Source organism: Centrocercus urophasianus, unplaced genomic scaffold (genome assembly GCF_019232065.1).
Source record: "Centrocercus urophasianus isolate 14NV4802_14NV808 unplaced genomic scaffold, USGS_Curo_1.0 seq_10, whole genome shotgun sequence".
Lineage (NCBI taxonomy): Eukaryota > Metazoa > Chordata > Aves > Galliformes > Phasianidae > Centrocercus > Centrocercus urophasianus.
The window spans coordinates 87,907,733-87,928,788 of record NW_024884142.1 but is presented as its reverse complement, the minus strand read 5'-3'; the positions used below and the strand labels follow the sequence as shown (position 1 = coordinate 87,928,788).

The 21,056-nt window shown below is 55.2% G+C and overlaps 4 protein-coding genes across 6 annotated transcripts; 3 read left to right on the top strand and 1 right to left on the bottom strand.

Annotated features, from left to right (window-relative positions):
- Positions 1-436: 436 nt before the first annotated feature.
- On the top strand, positions 437-1,350 carry PTCRA (pre T cell antigen receptor alpha). Of its 3 annotated transcripts, none has more exons than XM_042828723.1 (4): positions 437-492; positions 604-915; positions 1,039-1,080; positions 1,159-1,350. In XM_042828723.1, exons 1-4 carry the CDS (start codon positions 447-449, stop codon positions 1,266-1,268), a joined length of 510 nt encoding a protein of 169 aa, XP_042684657.1. In that variant the 5' UTR covers positions 437-446; the 3' UTR covers positions 1,269-1,350. The 3 variants fall into 3 exon arrangements, with proteins under 3 accessions (XP_042684657.1, XP_042684676.1, XP_042684665.1); XM_042828742.1 differs by having other exon boundaries at positions 1,010-1,080; positions 1,159-1,246; XM_042828731.1 differs by lacking the exon at positions 1,159-1,350 and having other exon boundaries at positions 1,010-1,136.
- Positions 1,351-2,300: 950 nt separating this feature from the next.
- Positions 2,301-3,991, top strand: CNPY3 (canopy FGF signaling regulator 3). Its single transcript, XM_042828708.1, has 6 exons — positions 2,301-2,503; positions 2,586-2,709; positions 2,839-2,935; positions 3,204-3,326; positions 3,446-3,563; positions 3,675-3,991. Exons 1-6 carry the CDS (start codon positions 2,473-2,475, stop codon positions 3,869-3,871), a joined length of 690 nt encoding a protein of 229 aa, XP_042684642.1. The 5' UTR covers positions 2,301-2,472; the 3' UTR covers positions 3,872-3,991.
- Positions 3,992-4,232: 241 nt separating this feature from the next.
- GNMT (glycine N-methyltransferase) lies at positions 4,233-6,054 on the top strand. The gene is made up of 6 exons (XM_042828696.1): positions 4,233-4,446; positions 4,524-4,651; positions 4,773-4,886; positions 5,296-5,438; positions 5,543-5,664; positions 5,748-6,054. The coding sequence occupies exons 1-6, from the start codon at positions 4,241-4,243 to the stop codon at positions 5,917-5,919; spliced, it is 885 nt and encodes a 294-aa protein (XP_042684630.1). The 5' UTR covers positions 4,233-4,240; the 3' UTR covers positions 5,920-6,054.
- Positions 6,055-7,050: 996 nt separating this feature from the next.
- On the bottom strand, positions 7,051-21,054 carry PEX6 (peroxisomal biogenesis factor 6; the record flags this gene model as incomplete). The annotated part of the gene is made up of 17 exons (XM_042819659.1): positions 7,051-7,624; positions 7,931-8,070; positions 8,728-8,805; positions 9,190-9,306; positions 9,916-10,024; positions 10,405-10,466; positions 10,552-10,757; positions 13,069-13,201; positions 13,309-13,385; positions 13,771-13,966; positions 14,323-14,531; positions 18,620-18,731; positions 18,850-18,986; positions 19,171-19,273; positions 19,844-19,927; positions 20,311-20,474; positions 20,548-21,054. Coding segments are annotated over 17 exons (2,571 nt in total), but the record flags the coding sequence as incomplete, so codon positions are not given.
- Positions 21,055-21,056: the final 2 nt, after the last annotated feature.

Here is a 21,056-nt window from a genome sequence, read left to right as displayed (position 1 = left end):
GATGTCGTTCGTGGGTGATGCGTTGGGGCACCGCACACCAGCTGGGGCCTGGCCCCTCTGCACCATCTGCAGCAGCTCAGCAAATGAAGGAGGGGGGGCTGGGGCTACGGTGGCTGGGGGGGCTGTGTCCTTCATCTGCTCCGTCACAGCGCTGCCCGGCTCCATCATGGCGCTGTCTGTGGCCGTACCACTGCAGCAGGGGGGGAGGAAGGGCGCTACCATGTGTGCGGGAGGGGGAGGCGGGCAGCTCTGGGATGGGAAAGTAGTGAGGCGATGGCACTCGTGCCAGGGGCTGTCTCTGGCCCGTGCCCGCCTCCTTCTCACTGCCTTGCCCCAGGTGCAGCTCAGAGCAGCTGGGAGCAGGTGACAGTAACGGTTGGGGGCTGAGCGACCACTCTGCTGCTGCTGCTGCTGCTGCTGCTGCTGCTGCTGCTGCTGCTGCTTCCATGGAGGTGCCCTGGTTGCTGCTGGCCTCTGCTGTGCTCCTGCCCTGTGAGTAGCCAGCAGGCGGGTTGAGGTGGTGGGTGTGGAGTGGGCTGGCGGCCACCGAGCCTAGCTGTGAAGGCTAGGCCCAGCGCAAAGCCTTAACCTGCATCCTTGCAGCCTGCAGGGCCACCAACCCCCTGCCCGTCCTTTCCCCGCCACTGACCATGGTGGTGTCAGGGCAGCAGCGGCGGCTGGTGGTGTGTGTGGTGAGCGAGCTGCCCGCAAGCTCCGGCCATGCCGTCTGGATCTCCAGTGGGAATAGCAGTGCTTTGCAGTCCTTTGCCTACGGGGCTTCACAGGAGGAGGGTGGCACCGTCTGTGCAGTTTCCATCCTCCCTGACAGTCCCATGGAGCAGGAGCTCCTGGCGTGCCATGTTGGGCCCAACAGCAGCGCTCCAGCCCATAGCTCCAACCTCATCCCAGTTGCAGGTACGGACGGGGGCCCTGCCTGGAACCAGGGCTGTGCCAGCAGGCAGCAGGCGTGTGGCCCTGCGGGTGAATGTTACAAAGGGGTTTGTGGCAGCCCCCTCCTCGCTGTTCCTCATCCCGCAGGCAGCGATGAGGAGGCAGAGCTGTGTCCCAGAACCCCCGAGGGTGAGTGCAACGGGGACGACGTGCCTTTAGGGGGATGCCATAGGGCCTGCAGCCACGCTGATGTCCCCTCTGTTTCAGAGCCCCGCGCCTGTGCTGCCGTAGCCCTGCTGGTGGCCGCGCGGGTGGTGCTGCTGAAGGCAGCGCTCCTCGACGCCCTGCTCACCGCCCTGCTCCTGGCCCGGCGCTGAGGGACCAGGCCGGGCAGGGAGGAGTCCCCCGGAACGAGGGGCAGACCCAGTATGGGTGAAGGTGTGGGAGCGGAGCGGAGAGGAGCCCGCGGAACGGGGGCCCGGAAGAACCTCGGAGCACGGCGTGCGATGGGACGGACAAGGACCCTCCGGCGCGGGCCCGCGGGAAGCCAGCGGAGAGGGCGGGGCTTACTCGGCGGGCCGGGCGGCGATTGGCCGGGCGTGCCACGCGGGCCGCTGGGGTTGGCAGTGGCGGTGGGTTGCCGTGGTGACGGGGGCGGGGCGAACGCCCGGAAGCGGAGCCATGGCGGCGGAGGGTCCCGCCGCGTTGCTGCTGCTGCTGCTGCTGGCGGTAGCGGGCGGCGACGACGCGGACTGGGTGCGGCTGCCCAGCAAGTGCGAGGGTGAGCGCGGCCGGGGGCGAGGGGAGCGGGGCCGGGAGCGGGCCGGGGCGGAGGAGGCCCGGTCGCGGCAGCCGGGCCTTCCCGCAGCACCCGGAAGTGAAGGGAGCCGAGGCTCCGCCGGGGCCGGGCCTCGCCTCGCTCTGTCTGTGCCGTGCAGGGACGTGCGGGGCTCCGCGGCGAGGAGGAAAGGAGGAGAAGCTGCGGCGGAGCTCTTTGTGCGGCTCCCCCGCCCGGGAAGACGCTCCGGAGGTGCCGGGTGACCGCACGGCCGCTGCCCGCCTAGCACGGGACCGCTGTGAGCCATTGCAGCGCAGGGCCGGGCTCGCTCCCGGCGGAGGGCACTGCGGAACGGCACGGAGCCCTGCGGAGCTCCGGGGCAGGAAGGGCCGTGCCGAGCCCAGCCTCCGTCCCTCCACGCCTGCAAACCCCCATTTCCTCCTGCTCACCGTTCCTGTCTCTCTGTTGGACTGTCTGTTACAGCTGAAATAAAATTTTGTTTCCCCCCTCCCCTCTTTCGTTCATTTATCGTTTCTAAAAGCGTGGCAGAGCACCGCCGGCAGTGCAGTGCCCTGCAGTAGTGATGCAACCCCTGCAGCTCTGCACCCATGTGCCTGGCTGCCTTCCTGTGTGGGAGGCACAGGAAAGGGGTGACTCGCAGTTCCCTGTCCCCATGGGAAGTGATGAGCAGGTGAAGCAGACACTGGAGTGGCTGCCCTCTGCTCTCCTGGCTGTAGCAGTGTGGCTGCACTAATACTGAAGCACTATTCAGGGCCTCCTACTCCAGGAGATCATCAGTCAGGATGCTGCTCTTCGTTTCTGTGAACAACGATGGTGACCGTGCCCTGTGAGCTCTTCTCCCAGCACCAAGTTCCTCCTCCGGACCTACTGACCTGCTATGCTTTCCCTCCTGCAGTGTGCAAATACGTGGCATTGGAGCTGAAATCTGCTTTTGAAGAGACCGGCAAGACCAAGGAGGTCATCGACACTAAGTATGGCTTCTTGGATGGGAAGGGCGCTGCTGTCAAGTACACACAGTCGTAAGTAAAAACAGAAGAGGCTGAGTCCCTCATCTGGAGCATGGAAATGTGCCAGGTTGCTTCCTCCTGATCTTGGAGGCTGTTCTGGGGTGTACTTCCAAGCCGTTCCCATTCTTCCTCTCTGTGCAGGGACATCCGGCTCATTGAGGTGACAGAGAACATTTGCAAGAGGCTGTTGGACTACAACCTGCACAAGGAAAGGAGCGGCAGCAACAGATTTGCAAAGGTGGGTTTCCTTCCTGGTGCTGAAATGTGGTCGGTTCATCAAGGTGCCAGCTGACAGCAGGCAAGGCTGTGCTGCTCTGGGGTGCTGTCCTGAGGGGGAGGTGGGCCAGAAGGGAGCCAGGTGCCATCCCACATAGGCCTTCCTACTGTGTTTAGGATGTGCTCAGTGCAGAGAAGGACTGGTGGGCACGTAACACCTCAGTGTTGGCTGCCTCAGGTCTCTCTGTGCCCCCACGCACAGCCTCACTGCATGGCTCTGTTCTCCCCAGGGCATGTCAGAGACATTTGAGACCCTGCACAACCTGGTGCACAAAGGTGTCAAGGTGGTGATGGACATTCCCTATGAGCTGTGGAATGAGACCTCTGCCGAGGTGGCGGATCTCAAGAAGCAGGTACCTTCTTGCTGGGGTCAGTGTGCTGCGGCCGTGTGGGCTGGAAAGGGCTCAGCAGGTGTGGGGATGGGATCAGGGCTCTGCCACGTGCTGGTGCCAGGCTGTCCTCTCCCTGTCAGTGTGATGTGCTGGTGGAGGAGTACGAAGACGTGATTGAGGACTGGTACCGGCACCACCAGACAGAAGATCTCTCCCAATTCCTCTGTGCTGACCGCGTGCTGAAAGGGAAGGATGCCAGTAAGTCCTTGGGGCTGCCTGGGGCAGTGCATGCCTGTGAGAGCACAGGGAATCCAGCAAGGGCACGGGGAGCCCTATGTGTTCCTCAGGGCCCTCTCTCCCCCTGCCCAGGCTGCTTAGCAGAGAAGTGGACCGGCAAGAAGGGGGACTTGGCAAGCGCGGGGGAGAAGTCGAGCAAGAAGAAGAGCGGGAAAAAGAAGAAGAAAGCCGAGAAGGAACAAAGCGAGGGTGTCGAGAGCTTCTCCCCGGAGGAGAGCGGAGTGCAGGAAACCACCCCGCTCCCCCACAGCCCCACCGACGAGCTATAGGCAGCGGCTCGCAAGGACTGAGCGGGGAGAAAGGCTCTCCCCCGTGCCACAGCCGCGGCTTCCGGCCCACCACGGTACGGACTCATTCCCCCACGGCGCGCAGGGCCGGGGCCGCGTCCTCTCAGCGCCCGCAGCTCGGCAGCCCGGGACCTTGCGGCGCCGGGGCTGCGAATAAAGACCTTTTTCGCGGAGCGCCGCTACGCTGCTTGCCCCGCGCTGCCGGGTCGGCTCCCGGAGGCTCCTCCCCGCGGGGGGGCGGGGCGAAGGGGAGTGGCGGCGGCGGCGATTGGCGGCCCTGGGGGGCGGGGCGGGGCGGGAGAGCGGTGGAGCGGCGGCGGGGCCGCGGCGGAGCGGGGCGGCGGCGGCGGGATGGTGGACAGCGTGTATCGGACGCGCTCGCTGGGGGTGGCGGCGGAGGGGCTGCCGGATCAGTATGCGGACGGGCGGGCGGCGAAGGTCTGGCAGCTGTACATCGGGGACACGCGGAGCCGCACGGCCGAGTACCGCAGCTGGCTCCTGGCGCTCCTCCGCCAGCACCGCTGCCGTTCCGTCCTCGACGTGGCCTGCGGCACAGGGTAAGGCCCCTTCGTCTCCGCGTCCCTCCCTTCCCTCTCCCTTCCCTCTTCCGTCCCGCTGACGGCGCTGTCCCCAGGGTGGACTCCATCATGCTGCTGGAGGAGGGCTTCCAGGTAACCAGCGTGGACGCCAGCGACAAGATGCTCAAGTACGCGCTGAAGGAGCGCTGGGAGCGGCGCAAGGAGGAACCCTTCGACCGATGGGGTGCGGGCCCGGGGGGGGGCGGGGGGCTGCGGCGGGGGGGGGGGCGGCGAGAGGGGGAGGAGGAGGGGAGTGGAGGGTCCTTGCGGAGGGACCCTGCCTTCATCCTCCCCGCGTGCCACAGTCATCGAGGAGGCCAACTGGCTGACGCTGGAGCAGGACCTGGAGAAGCCTGGGGACGGCTTTGATGCTGTCATCTGCCTGGGGAACTCCTTCGCGCACCTGCCTGACTTCAAAGGTGAGGCTCAAAGGTGGTGCTGCGGCTGGAGGGATCAGGGGCTGCCGCACACCTGTCTGGAGGGAGGCTGAGGATGTGCCCTAACTCATGGCACAGGTAGATTGCGCTAGGTGGCAGTGTGTCTGAGAACAGACGCTGCTTTGAGGCTCCATGGAGCCACTGTGGCGGTGGTAGAGCTGTGTCACTTTTGTCTGTGTCACTTTTGCCTGGGCCGAAGGCACACCCAGACCTGTACCATGTGTGGGGCTGTGGGTTCCCCACACTTCCCTGGGGAGGCTGAGAGCGTGCCTGAACTCATCACAGGGGTGGAGCTGCGGGTGCCCCGAGCCACAGGCTGGGGAAACCGTGTGGGTTTGTGTGGATGTGGGGGCACAGTCCATGCCTGGGGACGCTGGGCTGTTCTCCCCAGGGGACCAGAGTGACCACAAACTGGCCCTGAAGAACATCGCCAGCATGGTACGGCCCGGCGGCGTCCTGATCATCGACCACCGCAACTACGACCACATCCTGGCCACCGGCTGCGCGCCGCCTGGAAAGAACATCTACTACAAGGTGGGCGGCTGCCATCCCTGCCCCATCCCGCTGCCCTCTGCCACAACCCCGTTCCCCAGGCTGGGGCCAGGGACAGCGGAACACCAACATTCCACTGTCCCCAGAGCGACCTGACCAAGGACATCACCACCTCAGTGCTGCTGGTGAACAACAAGGCCCACATGGTGACCCTGGACTACACCGTGCAAGTCCCCCCGACGGAGGCGGGGGCCGCCCCGGAGCTGAGGTGAGAGGGGCTGCATGGGGGTCCCAGCTGAGGTCAGGCCTCGGTGCCTGAGGCCCAGCCTCATGGCCATTGCTTCCCTGCAGCAAGTTCCGCCTCTCGTACTACCCGCACCGGCTGGAGGCCTTCACGGCACTGCTGAAAGGTGCCTTCCAGGGGAAGTGCCAGCACAGCGTCCTGGGTGACTTCCAGTCCTACACGCCGGGTCAGGCCCACGTTCCCTGCTACTTCATCCACGTCGTCAAGAAGACTGCCTAAGGGGCTGCGGTGACAGGACTGTGGTGGCAGAGCACTCTGAGTTGCTCTGGGGACAAACAGGCGGCTGGGGACTTCGCAGAGACCCACCCAGCAGCCAACTGCTGTTAATTAAGAGCATCTATGAGAGCAACCGGAGCCCATGGTTCGTGTGTCCATCTGTGGGGTGAGCCGCCGTCAGCTGGGGGGGCCTGGAGGGCGCAGGGCCTGGTGGGCATGGCCTCATCCCAGCCCTCTATTCCCAGCCCATGCCCCAGTGCCAAGGGTGAAGTGCAGGGCTGGTGCCTGAGTGGTGGCACAGCCCCACAGCCTCCAAGAGGGCACTGAGCCCCACGGAGCGCCATCTGGAGGTCCACATAGGTGGGGAGGTTACAGACACCCAGCTGAAATGCTTGGTGCAGCTACAGTTCACTTCTTACCCACCCTGCAGAGCTTGGGATCAGATCCAGTTGAGTGTCGCAGCCATGGCCTGCTCTGCCTGAACATGCTCCATGCTGGAGCACTCATTAGCCAGGCCACCATGCATGAAGGGCCTGCAGCTGGTGGAGGAGTGGCCCTCTGGGGAAAAGCACGGTGGGGGCAAGCTCCTTGCCAGCCACACGTGGCTCTGCAACACTACTGGCAGCAGCTTTGGTGCCACTAACACAGAGGGCTGAGGCTCTGCCCGTGAGCTGCAGGAGCAGCTGCCGGGAGCTGGCAGCCACGAGGTGGACATGAAGGCAGCTGCCAGCTGGCTGACACACGGCCCCAGTGTGGGATTTATTTGGGATCCGTGGTGGAGGGCAGGAAGCAGCGCACATGTGGCAGGGCCAGCAGCTGCCCAGAGGCTGCAGTAAGAGGCGAGGCAGGAGCAGGAGTGTGCGCTTGGCTCAGATGGAGCAGCTCATGGCTGCTCCAGCCGGGAGGTGGGGTAAGTACTGACCCCCTCGTCACTAGGACAGGTTTTGCCTACCAGTTAATGGGAGTTTCCTTTGCTGGACTTGTCCCCACTGCATTTTGTCCTGGCCCCCCTGTGGTGGATGTACAGGAGTGGATGCAGCCCTGCAACCCCAGCCACTAGTTTCTCTGTGATACACAGCCGCCCCCTGGGCTGGCACAGCCCATCCCAAGCCCCCAGCAAGAGAGCACAAGTGCTGAAAGCTGAACAGAAACCTATATTTATTTGTAGAGTGCAGGGCAAGGCCAGGCCCATGGCAGCAGTACTGCCCCACAGTGGCCCTGTACTCCAGCCAGCTCCCCACAGTGGGGGGCTGCCACCCCAACAGGAGACTACTGCCACCCTGTAGAGCCATCCTTGCTTCCCTGTCAGTGGTCTGTCCTCTCAGCATGCTCCTGGCAGCCAGGTGCTGCTCCCCCTACACTAAAGGGGCTGTTAAAGAGTCCCCCACCAGGTCAACACCCACACAAGGCTTTGCCTGACAAAACTGCATGGCCATTTTTTCTGCCAAGATTGAAAAAGGAGAAGCAGGAGCAATAGGAAGGTAGGAGGTGGGTGTCTCTGCCCCAGATCTCTCACGCCCCTTAGCTCCATCATCCCTTTGCTCCTCCAGTTCCAGCTCTCCTGAGCCTTATTAGCAGGCAGCAAACTTTTGCTGGATGAGTTTGTACCTGAGGAGCTCCTGCTCAGAGACTGATGGCTGCAACCTTGCAGCAGCCTGCAGGAAGTCTTCCATGGTGAGTATGAGAGCAGAGCTCTCTGTATCCAACCCTGTGTAAAAAAGAATGAGAACAACCTGAGAGCAAAGCCAGGGAGCATAGCATAGCCTCCAGTCCTTTTTCGAGATAGAGAAGGGGAAAGAAAACTGCCTCTCCCCTCCCCACTGAGGCCACCCAACATGCAATCACACATGGCAAAAGCACCTGCTAGCAACCCACAGCCTTGCACTTAGAGATGGCCCAGAGCCATTGGGGCTCTTCCCTCCAAGCCCAACTACTGCTATAGCAGTACTAACTGCCCTCTGTCTCTGTGCTGAGGAACTCCAGCACATGGGGTGAGGAGGGGCTGGGCTCATACCCTCCTCGATCCATTCCACCTTGCGTTTGACAGCACACATCATGGCATCTGAGCACAGTGAGTAGATATCAGCTCCTGTCAGCTGAGCTGGGCACTCTTCTAGGATGCTGCTGAGGTTCACAGAAGGATCCAGTTTAAACCTGCCAAGAAATAAAGCTGCAGGTGATGAGAGTGTGGGAGACAGGCAGCAGCCAGAGCAGCTGGGCAGGAGGGATCACAGGCCACAGAGTCACACCCCATGTTTAGCAACTTCTGGACTCTGCTCTTCGTGCTTCAGAAAAATCAAAGCGTTCTGCTTGGTTGGTCGATTTTATGTTTTGTTGTGTCTTTTTTGTTTTCTTTTTTAAACCAGTCATTTCTTTGCAACAACCCCACAGCAGTGTCCTTTCTACTGCCCAGTAGGATCAAAGGCAACTTGCGTTCTCACTCAGTGAAATTAAGTGCTCTACACACCTGTGAACAGCCTACAGCAAGGGCTGAATAACAACATTTAATTACAGACAGTGCTAACCACTGAGACACCAAACCACCCCATCACAGTCATGCTGCAGACAGGGAGCCTCCTACAGCCCAGTGCTGGAGGGCATGGCTGCCAAGCCACATGGTATGGAATGTGCGTACAGCCAGCCTACGCTGTCACCTCTCCTTCCAGCCCATCTTTGAAGGCAGCAGTGATCACAGCTATCCCGCTCCGCAGCACTCAGACATGAGGCCAAGTTGGAGCACATCAGCCCCAGGAAGGCTGCTACCCATCAGAAAGCAGTGGAAGGGTGCTGGAAGAGGCCAGGCTCACTCACTTCCTGGTGACGGCACTCAACACCTGCAGCTGTGACTCCCGGTCTTCATTTACGCCCACATAGACCAGCTTGTCAAATCTGTCAGCAGAGAAAAGAGACCATCAAGAACAGGCCACTGCTGGCAACTAAAATAGTGCCCTGGGGCAGCTGCTTTGGATGTCAAGTCCTTGGAAAACAGAAAACTTTCTGGGGATGAGGGGTGCAGATGATACGCTGGAGGTCAAGGCTGCTCTTCAGAGGGACCTTGGAAAGGCAGAGAAATGGAATGATGGGAACCACATGGGGTCCAACAAGGGTGGATGGTACAAAGTCCTGCCCCAGGACAGGCAAATCACAGCCACGAGGACAGGCTGGGAGGGAGCTCTCCAGATAAGGCCCTGGTGGGGACACAGTCCAGCTCACCAAAGTCCAAGGTGCTCGAGAGATCTACCAATGAGCAAGGCAGGGTAGGATGTGACACACCTGCCTGGCCGGAGCAGAGCTGAATCCAGGAGGTCAGGCCTGTTGGTTGCTCCAATGACAAACACCTCTCTGCTGGAATGGAGGCCATCAAGTTCAGCCAGGAGCTGTGAGACAACTCTGCAAAGAGTGAGATAGGACACCCAGAACTAGGCAAGTCATCACCATTACCGCTGCATGTGCTTGTAACTTGCTGTCAACATAGGCCAAACATAAGCAGGCATGCATGGCTCTAGATAAGGTTCTGCACCCAGATGTGTCTGCTAATCCTAACTGTCCCTGCTATGCGGTTCTGCCCAGCAAATCCAGCTCCAAGACTGACCTGACAATCAGTGCTGTGGGACACCCTGGCAGGCCCTGGTACTGCCATGCTATCCTTAAGGCAGCTGAAATGTTTCCCACCTCAGGAAAATAGCACTAATAAGACAGCAAAGCAGGGGTGTGAAGGACAACCTTGGAGAGGCCAAAGGGAACAGTTGGCAGCCATGGAAGCAGTTGGAGGAGGCACAGTTTTAACCAGTGTTTGCACAATGAGCTTGGGCAATCAGGAATCTGCTGCAATGCAAACAGCAATGGCCAGAGAAAGGCCATGCAGAGTTGAAGGGAGCAAGGATGGAAAAAACAATGAGATAAAGAGTGGGGATGACCTCTGCCTTGCTGGGCCATCCCATGTTCCCTCAGGCAGGCAGGACATGCCTGCTTTCCCAAGGACAGCCTGTGCTCACTCACCTGTCCATGACACCTCCTGAATCTCCACTCCGCCCACGATTTGGGGCCAGAGAATCCAGTTCATCAAAGAAGATAATGCAGGGAGCAGCTGCCCTGGCTCTGGCAAACACTGGGAGGACAGAGAGAACACACAAGGTGAGAAAGACTCAGAGAAGCTGTCACCAGCAAAGAGCTGCAGATGGAAGTCAGCTGCCCACTGCCGCACCTCCGCCTTTGCTCCTGCCTGAGGGGTCCCAAAGCTCAGCTGTGTCTCTGAGGGGCTGCTGCCCCATCAGGAACACCAAAGACAGACTGGAAGGAGCAGAGCGTGGAAGAGGGGCAGCTGCAGCGAGGCAGAGAACTGACATGGTATAGCAGGCAATGGATTTATGCCCTTGCTGGCAGCTGTGAATGGGAGCCTGGAGAAACAATTCAAGCACTCCCTCCTCCCCTCCAGCACCACAGAACAGATCCTCTTGCCACATGCAGGACTGGGATGCTTCTGCTCACCATTACGCACGTTCTCCTCGCTTTGTCCAACATACATGTTGATGAGCTCTGGCCCTTTCACACTGTGGAGAAGGAGAAAAGGAAACAGGTTAGAGCATCCCATACACTGCCAGGAGAAAGTCCTATTGCAAGACCCCTACTGTTCACCTAAGGAATGTCATGGTGCATGTGGTCGCCACAGCTTTTGCCAGCAAGGTCTTCCCTGTCCCAGGAGGTCCGTACAGCAGCAGACCAGAGCGGCACAGACCCAGTGACAGCAGTTCCGGGTGCTCCAGGGGCAACTGGATAGTGTCCAGGATCTCCTTCTTCACCTCATGGAGCCCACCAACGTCCTGCCAGGACACGGAGGGGATCTGCACAAGAGTCAGAGTCCCTGTCAGCACTTCTTCCTGAGCTTGCTTGTTTAGCTCCAATGGGCTATTACTCATCATTTGGCCACGCAGCAAAACAGCCGCACACCACACTGCCCAGCTACCCCTTATGTGAGATCCCCCATCCTCTCGAGTGTTGCAACAGTGAAAGCAAGCCGCACATCTCCACAAGCAACCTGCAGCCTTTTCTGAATCTCCACTGCACCTCCTATCGCCCACGAGCAAAATAAAAAACAGGAGTAGTGTCTGCCCGCAACCTTGAGGGGAGAATTCTACTGCAGACACAGCGTTAGGGACACAAGGGAGGTAAAAAATAATTAATTCATTAAAAAGGAAACCTGAACCTAGCAGCTGTGTGCTACTTGTGTCCAGGGCACCTTGTCCCCCAAGGACGGTCAGACTGGGCAAGGGCTTCACTAGAGTGACAAAACCTCAGCTACTAGACTAGAACCTCTGTCATGTAAAGGATGGTATGAAGAAAAATCATCCTGGAGGACCCTGTGCAGAAAACTACATGCTTTTGAAGGGGGAAATACAGGAACAAGCTCCACAGATGCTTACAAGTAATAGACAAGGATGCAAGAGATGTGGTGATCCCTTGCAAGCACACAAGAGGAAAGACAGCAAACCTGAGATGGGTGACACATGTCACTTCTGTTATTTTATGCTGAGTAATGCAATCTTGGAGGAGAATGCTGCTCAAAAGCTTTAGAAATAGCCAGAATGCCACAGCCTGTGGGACAGATCTCCAGAGCCAGAGAAGCTCTCCTAGGAACATGCAGAGAAAGCAAAGCCCCAGAACACTTCCCCCCAGCTGCTGGCTGGGTGCTGAACAGGTGTCAGCACAAACAGCAGGGTTAAAAATAGCCAAAGCAAAATTCTTTGCCCCTTCCTTCTTCTGCTACTTGAGATGACATTATCATGCTACTATTCCAGCTGCCCAGCAACTCCACCAAAAGAATCAGGACAGGCAAGATAAGGATTTCTAGAAGAAAATCTTGAAAGCAAAAGGTCACAAGCCCTCTTTCCCCACTGCAGATGAGTAGAACAGTTGTCTTCTCTCCTACACTCTTGCTTATGCTGCTTCCTTAGAAAAACTCTACAGATCCAAGGGCTGGAAAATGGCAGCAAGGTTGTTTTCAAAAAAATACATCATAACTCTAGGACATGTTGCAGATGCTGCTAGCAACTGAAGTTTGAAATTTGTTTTTTTTTTCTTGGAGGCTCGAGTTGACATTGCTTCAACTGCAAACAAATGTGCAAATAACCAGTAAAAGTAAGCATGGAATTGAAAATTATGCATGTTGAAATCTGCTAATGGGCTTTTTGAACCATGGCCAACTACTAAGAAATTGTTAAAGAGACTGTAAAATGCAAACAAAATTAGCTCCTATTCACACAGCTCGCTGCTGAGCACAGTCTAAGGTAATTATCTGTCTTATAGTGAACTTGGCAAACACTCCTCAAAGCTGAGCTCTTTTAATTCATTCATTCATTGGGTACTGAACAGTCCTGGAGTAGCTTCCAGATGACGACACCAGCAAGGTGATACCCTGCTTGGGCAGGGGTGCAAACAGGCAGCTGGGGAAGGTGCCTGAATAACTGCTCTGAGGCAGCATTTCGAGTCCTGTGCTGAGTCCAGTGATTTGAACTTGACAGCGTGCAGATGAGGCTCTGATCATTTTTCTTGGTCCCAATACCACGCTGCCCAGCAGAAATGGTCAACTCAAATGCTGTTTCCTTGATCCTGAGCCAGAGGCAGACCACGCTCCCCCTGAGAAGCTAACTCAACTGGTTCTCTTTCACACTTCATGTCCCTTTTCCTGAAGAATCCCCCACCTTCAAACTGCCCGGCTGTCAGAAAATCCAGCTTGAGCTGTGGCCAAGGTCAGAAGACCAAGTTTAAAGTTTCTTGAACATGTAGGGAAACTCCATCTCCAGCTTGTGTTCATGCCCTCTCCATTCCTATAATGGCAGGTAGCTTCAGCCTCAACAAGGCAGCCAGCCCACTGCTTACCTTTACCTCTTGAAAGGCTGAGCTACACAGCCTGGCATCCCTACTGTATTAGTTGATGAAGCAATCTCCAATTACATCTGCAAGAGCTCCCCTGGCCAAATTCAAAACCAACAAGGTCAAAAAACACAGCTGCACTTTTTTCCATGGCTGGGGAAATATGTGGAATGAGAGAGCAGGAAGCAACGTGGTTGGGCACGTGCCAGCCTGCTGAGGTCTGTGAGAGGCATCTTGAGCCACAGGGCTTTAGAAAAAACAATCCCACTTCCAGGATCCTACCTTTGGGGCTCCCACTGCCTGTGAATGGGCATCATGTAGCTGGTCCAGTGCAACACTGAAATCCTCCTCGAGGACTGGGAAGCCAGCAGTGCAAAAATCTCTCTCCACTTCCTCACTCAGTCCACCTGGAAAACTGGCAAGGAAAGAGAAGGGGAGAGTTCAGGCACTGCCCCACGCCCAGAGCCGTCAGGCTCACTGCATCCCCACCCTCCCTGCCTCCTGCCAAACTGCCTGTGCTACCTCAAAGCCTGGATGCGGGTACAGGCAGCCCGGCTGCTGTGGGACAACAAGGCACAGAAATCTCCCAGCACAAAACCCTGTGAATGTGGAAACAAACAGCATCAGTTCAATCCCTGAACACAGCTCCAGCCAGGCTATAAAAGGGGCAAGATTCCTTGCAGAGCTGTTCTCCGAGTTTCTGTGCTCTGTTTCAAGCCTCTAGTTTGTTTTGATGTTGTGTGTTGTGTTTTTCTTTTCACTGTCTTCTAGCAGAGCTAGCACATCTGCAAAAAGCGTAGCATCCTTAGGCACTAGAAATTACGTTAGAGCTGAGGTGTGAGGAACAGGGTTTCCCACTGAAGACAGTGACTGTGCTGTGGGAATTGCCCCTTTTCTACACGGCCACAAGAGGTTGGCCCAGCACTCCTGACCTGTCACACCACAAGCCCACCCTGCTCCACACACCATTGTGGTTTCACTCACTGCAGTCCTGCGGGCCAGCTTGGCTAGGTTCACTTCTTTGCCCAGAGGAAGACTGGCAGTCAGCGTGCTCAGTATCGCCCTCCTCTGGTCTTCTGAAAGGGCCTCAATTTTCACCTCGTGAAGGAAAGCAGTCTGCACATCTGTAGGAACATCCTGGGGCTTGCAGGTTGTGCCTATCACTAGGACAGGGTGGCTGCTGAGAAAGGGGAACAGCTCTGTGGAAAACCCTCTCCCCGCATTGCCATCCCCCACATCAAATCACTCTCCAATGGTCACAACAAACATGCCAGCTTTTCTTATCTGAACAAAGGCAGAAACCAGCCCAGCTTCGGATAATCAGGCCTCCTGGCTCCTCCAGCCACTGACACCAATGAGCTGGAAGAACAAGCCCTCACTGAAGCAAACAAACCGAGTCTAGGAGAGTCTCCACTGGATTAAAATCAAAACTGAGTGTGGTAGCAACAAAAAAATCCTTTATGCAACAGTGACTGCAGACCTAGGAACAGCAGAAGTAATGAACCATCCTTGGTGGCCAGAGCATAAGGTTCTTACCTCAGTGCTGGATCTCTGTCCAGAAGCAGCTGCCTCAGAGTAGCGATGACCCTGGCGTCCTCTCCTAGCCTGTCCCGATCTCTGCCAAGCACCTCTATGTCTTTCAGTAGAAGCACACAGGGACGATACTGCTGGGCCTGGGCAAAGGCCATCTGTATTTTCTCCTCTGTAGCTGCACTGGTGTCACCACACAAACTGACACAATCAACCTGCAAGACACACAACACACAGCCTGCAGGGGCAGCAAGACAGAGGGACAGAGGAAGATGCTCACTGCTGCAAAATGTTCCATCCTCAATTGACAGATGAAAGGGGATCTAAGAGGACTCTTTCCGCTTACTGAACGTTAGGATCATCTGGCATAGAAAAACAGCAGCATTGTGCTTTTCTGCAAAGGAAAACGCTCTTGTCTGAAAGAGCTGAGGCCAACGGACTGGAAAAAACAACAAAATACATAGATGTCAGGGCTCAGGCAATCTAAGCTGTCAAAAAGGCCAAGTAAGGTGTTTCAGAACAAAGAGCAGAGGGGAAAGCTCAGGAAACTACTCAACCCAGTGCCACACAAACTCTAAGTGCAAGAGGAAGGTAGAAGGTAAGAGGGGAAAAAAAAAAAAAATTCGGGTGGTTAGAAGTCCAGACCAGTTGTTTACAGGCAAACACTGGATGAGTCCTGCAAAAAGGAGAGACGGCCTTCAAACAATAGCTTGAGTACAGCTAGGAACACACGCTGCTGCCCCCTGGTGCTGAGAGGTCACACCAGGAAAAGGCAAATCATCTCTGGAAAGCCTCCACGCACTACAGAAACATAAAAAGTGGAACAGGAAAATTACATGAACAGCATGTACCCTTGGATTCAGTAGTGTTCGCCTTTAAATGAGGCACACAAAGTCAAAACCCACGCTATAATGAGATATGTACCTTGCACATCCTGCTAGAACCTGTGACCACTCACAAGGATGAGGCAGCGCCACAGCGCACCCAAACATAGCCTGCCTCCCATTAGTTTCACTTGCCAGCCTCAGGCCTCGCCTAGCACAGACAATCAAACACTTTCCACTCTCTGCTGATCGCTCAAGACCTTGTAAACATCTATCAAATTCATCCTTAAATTCTTTATTTCTCCAGCCAGAGTCTCTGCAGCTTTTCACTACACAGAAACTGCTCTAGACTGATCTTCCTCAGTGACCTGCTCTGGATTTTTCCAGTTCAGCTTTATATTCTTAATATGCAGAGACTACAACAGCGGATGATATTTGATTCATAGCAACAGATTTCCACAGAAGCAGCATCTACTCTCCAGTCTGCTTTCTAAAGTATGATCTGAAGCCAAAGCCTTCAGGGAGCCATTGATAAAAAGAACCAAAATCTCAATCCTGACTGTGGGAGTGTAATGCTATAATGAGATGGAAAGTAGAGCAACAATAGCAGGGCAGCAAAGTCTTTACTACAGCAAATGAGGACAAGCCCAAATGCAGCAGACACAGATGCAGAAATGAAGGAAAAAAGCTGCTTACCTGTGGAAAACCTCCAGTAGGCAGGGATCTCCAGCACGATACACTTGCCTCCACTGCCAACCATTAAATGAGGTCAGGAGCATTGCATACACCTGAGCTCCTCTGTGTTGGCCCTGCCTTCCCACCAGGTGCTCAATCACTGGTTCAGGCCATGACTTAGCATTTCTGCTACACAGGAGTCAGAAATTCATTGTTTTTCATGTTCAGGTACCTACAGTGATTTTTATCTGCTGTTTTGCTACTGAGTCATCTTGCCTCACTAAAGCTCTCCTCTAGGCCAAGGAGCCTGTCCTTCTGCTTAATAACGTGGTTATGAACAAACCATCATGTCACAGTTCACATTCTTTTCCAAGGTCATTTCTGAATGTGCTCCCAGTCCAGACAGCTGCAGAGGTGCACTGTTGACTGTGAAGACTCACCAGCTACCCCCATCCTGTCCCAAACCTTTAACTGCACTATCAATCAATATCAGGATCTTCTCACTACCACTCAGTATTCCCAAGAGCCTCTTCAAAATTTAAGTAGACTGTATCAATCAAATTACCTTCACCACATGCTTGGTGTAACACCTTGAAGAAACTGTGAAGGTTTACAGGACAGGAACTTGCAGTAACTATATGGAAACTTTAACAGTTCCTCAGAGTCATGCTCCTTTTTGACAACTCCATCCTCCACTCTAACCTGCTACAGCTTACTGTCCTTTGAAGGCTGCCTCTTGTTTTCCAGTGACAGTCATATCCCCGCTTCCCTGTTCTGTCTTCAAATTACTTTTTTCAAGGCCATCCCTATAGGATCTCTGCAGTAGCCTCATTTTATGTTAGTGTCTCTCATTCACCTCCATAGCAGATGTAAGAACTTTGTTATTCTCCACAGTTCTCTTTTTCTAAAGATACATAATTCTGAATGTTCCCCTTCCCAAACCCAAGCAGACTAATGGAAGATTCTGGGGCTTTTTGCTCTTAGGAGGAAGAATAGTGAATGGGAACACAGTTACATTGCAGCTCTTTTCAAGGCAGTGACACTTTGAAGCAGATTCAGGACAATATCCCGTTACATTCTGCTGCCATGATGTGACAGGTGGCAGCAGAGGGGCAGTCTGACACAATGGTGTCTGAAACGGAAGTGTGTATGGAGCAAAGGTGTGGAACTGAATTTCTCAATGCAGAAAAAATGCCTCCCGCTGACATTCGCTGACTCTCACTGAACATTCATGGAGACCAAGCAGTGGATGGGAGCATAGTGAAATGGTGGGTGGTGCATGCCAGCAGTGGTGACAGTGATGTGAAAGACAAAGCCAAATTCTGGACAGCAGTGCACAGCTGTCACACAACAAATGAAGAGCATCTTCATCAGCTCATCCACATGAACTGATAGACTACAACCAGGGAACTGCGTGTGGAGCTGAATGTCAGCTTCAGTGTACTAGAAATGATGGTGGCAACATAGGAATATCACAAAAGTTTGCACCAGGTAGGCACAATGAACGCTCACACAGGAACAGAAACAACACTGTATAGAGTTTGTCAGAACCTACTGAACCAACGAGGCTGAAGGTGACAGTTTCCTGAATCACATCATTAGCGTGGTGAAACATGGTGTCACCACTATGAAGAGTCAAAACAGCAGTCCACAGAGTGGCAACACGTGAACTCCTCATTGAAGAAAAAGTTCAAGACAGCCCCAGCAGCTAAGGCCATGTGCAGTGTATTTTGTGATAGGAAAGTGATGATCCTCCTGAATTTCCTGGAAGCTGGATGAACCATTGACTCTGACCACCACACAGTGACACTGACTAAGCTGAAGGCTCAAACTTCACAGCCAGGCCACAGAAGACAACCTTTCTCTTCCAACACAATAATGCCAGGACCCATTCTAGTTTGAAGGACACGGAGCACACTACTCATCTTGGCTGGATTGTCCTATTGCAACCACTGCATAGTCCAGATTCGGCACCTTCAGAGTTCCATCTGTTTGGGCCAATGAAAGATAAACTGTGTGGAGAACGTGTTCCTAGCAATGATGCTCACATAGTAGCTGTGAAACAGGCCACCTCTGCTGGTACAAATTTTCACAAGTGTGGCATGCAAACTCTTGTTCATCACTGCTGAAAATGCATACAATACTAATCATGGTGACTATGCTGAAACATAGTGTTTGTAGCTAAGAATCTGCTCAACCAAATGGTGTTATTGTGCTCTTTGTTTTAATTTCCATGGAAATAAATAGGATATGTTGCTTTCAGAATGGCCTACGTCGTATCAATTCAATAACCTATCCAATGAAATGAAATCTACTATAACACAACTGTATAACATCACAGCTGTAAAGTAAGTTAACTGTTATTTTGGTCAGTATATAAGAAAGGTATAAAGGTAACCTCTGCAACACAAGACCTCAAAATTATTGATTCCTGAGCACTGGAAGGTACCTCTTACAGGTACCTTACACCAGGGAAAACAACTCCTGGTGCTTGGTCTGTTTTTATATATTCTTCCTAATCATCTGTTTCTGGCCATTCTCAGACACAGACCACAGAACAGGTAGACCTCTGGGATCATCCAAATGTCTGTAGTTATGCCCATCCACAGTCCTAACCTGTGCCAGAGCGAGCTACTAAGCTCAGCAAACTTTGACTCCTCTTATCTGCATGTGTGCATGGGAGCAGCTTCTGAATAGGCTCATGTCACAGCTGCCCACCTTTTGGTACTGCTATCTCAAAGAACATTTCTGATATTCTTCCATTGTGGTAAACCCACTCATCAACCGCTCACAGGATGAAGTACCTTGAAGAGGTGGAGGTTGAGGCAGCTGCACACAGCTCTGACAGCCATTGCTTTCCCACTGCCACTTGGTCCTGAGAGGAGAACGCTGCCAGCCCCGTTCAGTGCTGCTGCCCTGTAACACAAATTCAAAACCAGAGCTATAATCAGATGTGTGTCTTGCCCATCTTGCTAGAACCTGAGACCCAAGGTCCCAGCTCTCCTGAGGTTTGCTAGAAGGAATTTTAACTCACTGACTGGTCAGGTAAGGCCGAAGAGCATCGCAGAGCTCCTTCACAACATCAGAAAGTCCAGCAGGAGACAAACTGCTCCAGAACTCATGGCTGGTATACGCTGGGGCAGATGGGACAGCACTGTTTGTTGAACCCACCTATGAGAAAATCAGCACTTTGTAGAACATCTGTTGAGAAAAGACAATGACCAACTGACAGTCTGTCCTGAAATGCCATTTCTTAAGAGCAGGAGATGCAAGCCTCTGCAGGCACATTTGTCATGGACTGAGCAACCTCAGGCTCAGATCTTCTGGACAACCACCCTGCTCTCTGACATCTTACCAGATACAGAGAGGTGTTTTGGGTGTCTGCCAGGTAACCCTCGGACTGCATGCCTTCCACCGAGCCTAATACCTTCCTCACTTTGAAGTAAAGCTCCGGCCACCTAAAGGAAAACCAAAAAGCCTGAACTGTTGGGTCAACACCTTGAAGGCAGGAACGTCTAAGTACACAAACGGAAGGCTTGTGTCTCCTGTGGTTCTGCCTCCCTCCCAAAAAAAAAGCCTCAAATATTCATCGTAGGGTTATATTCCTAAGTTTTAAAATATATCATGGAGCTGAACATTGTTCAACACATCTTGCAAATCCTGCATGAACAGTTCCATTTTCCACCCTTTCCTCCCCTTTGTTCTTTTCCCTCTGGACACTCTCTCAACTCTTCCATAAGCAAGCTAACTGTGCTAAGCTGTGCTCTGAGCTGCAACCATCCCCTACCCAACAATGTTTCCCTCTCCCTTTAAAATAACAGGCAGATAAACTCCCAGCTGGCAACCCTGTCTGTGGCAGGGGATTCAAACTCAATGATCTTTAGGGCCCCCTCCAATTCAAGCCACTCTATGACTCTATGGACTCCAAGAACAGAAGAGAACAGAACCCATTGTCTTGTTTCAAGGAGGAGAAAAGCACCTTTTCTCTTTTTGTGTCCATATAGCAAAAGCAGTTTATTGGCACTTACCTAAGGAGTTTGTCTGCATTTCCATCTAAAAACTCAGCACATCCAAATGTTGGGACACAGAGGACATCTCCCTCCTGGACCAGCCTACAAAAAAACAACAAAACGACCAAGAGCTTCACTAGTGAGAAATGGTAAATTCTTGTCGTGCATCCACTCCATACCACACGCTTCTACAGAAATGAATATAGCGGTTAACACCAACTCGGTCCTTTCTGTATTCTGACACCGGGAATACTGAAGGATGGGATGCACGGGATGAAAGCAGACGCAACCAGAGGGAGGCGTGCGATGGAGAGTGCTGTGTGGAAGCGAGGCCCGTGTGAACTTATGGGGAGATGAATCACGGCATCAGGGAACATCCCGACGGAAGGGCCCCACGACGTCCACAGCGTCCGACTCCCGTCTCCACACCGCACCGCCCACGATGGCGTGAGAGGACATCTACAAAGCGTCCAGCCGCGGCTCACCGGGGCGCCTGGAAGTGCCGGTAGAGAAGGCGGTCGTACACGGCTCGGGCACAGTAGGCAGGCGAGCAGATCATCTCGACGTGCAGCTCCGCGGCGAAGGGCGGCACGGGCAGCAAGGAGCGGCTACCCTTCCCTTCCGCAGCCCCGGGCACCCCGTCGTACCTCTGCGGGGGGACGAAGCACGCCGTGAGCCGCCCGTCCCGCGCCCATCGCCCCACACCCCTCGCCGGAGCTCACCCGTAGGCAGACGTGCGTCCCGCCGCCGGGCTCGCAGCCCAGGTTGAAGGCGAGGGCGGGCGCCAGCAGGGCGGCGCCGTCCGGGGGCCTGCGGCGGGCGGCCCGCGGGTAGTCCCAGGCGAGCGGGCGGGCAAACACCGCGGCCAGGTGCGGCCGGGCCGCCCCCTCGGCGCTCACCCGCACCCACTCTCCCTGGAAGAGCCCCAGCGCCAGCAGCCCGCGCCGGCTCACCCACACCTCGGCCACTCCGCTTCCCGCCCCGCCGCAAGGGGGCGCCGCCCGAAGCCGCGGCCCCTCCGCCCGCCCGCGCCCGGCGGCGAAACGAGAGACGACGGGCGGCGCGGCGGGGCGCCGGCAGGGGGCGCCGCCTCCGGGAGCAGGAGCGGGCCCGGCCTCGGGCGAGCGCGGCGGCGGGGCAGCGAGCGCGACGCGCGTACCGTTGCCTAGCAACCCCTGCAGCGCCGGCCGCGCTTCCAGCACCAAAGGGCCCGGCCCCGGGCCCGGCCCCG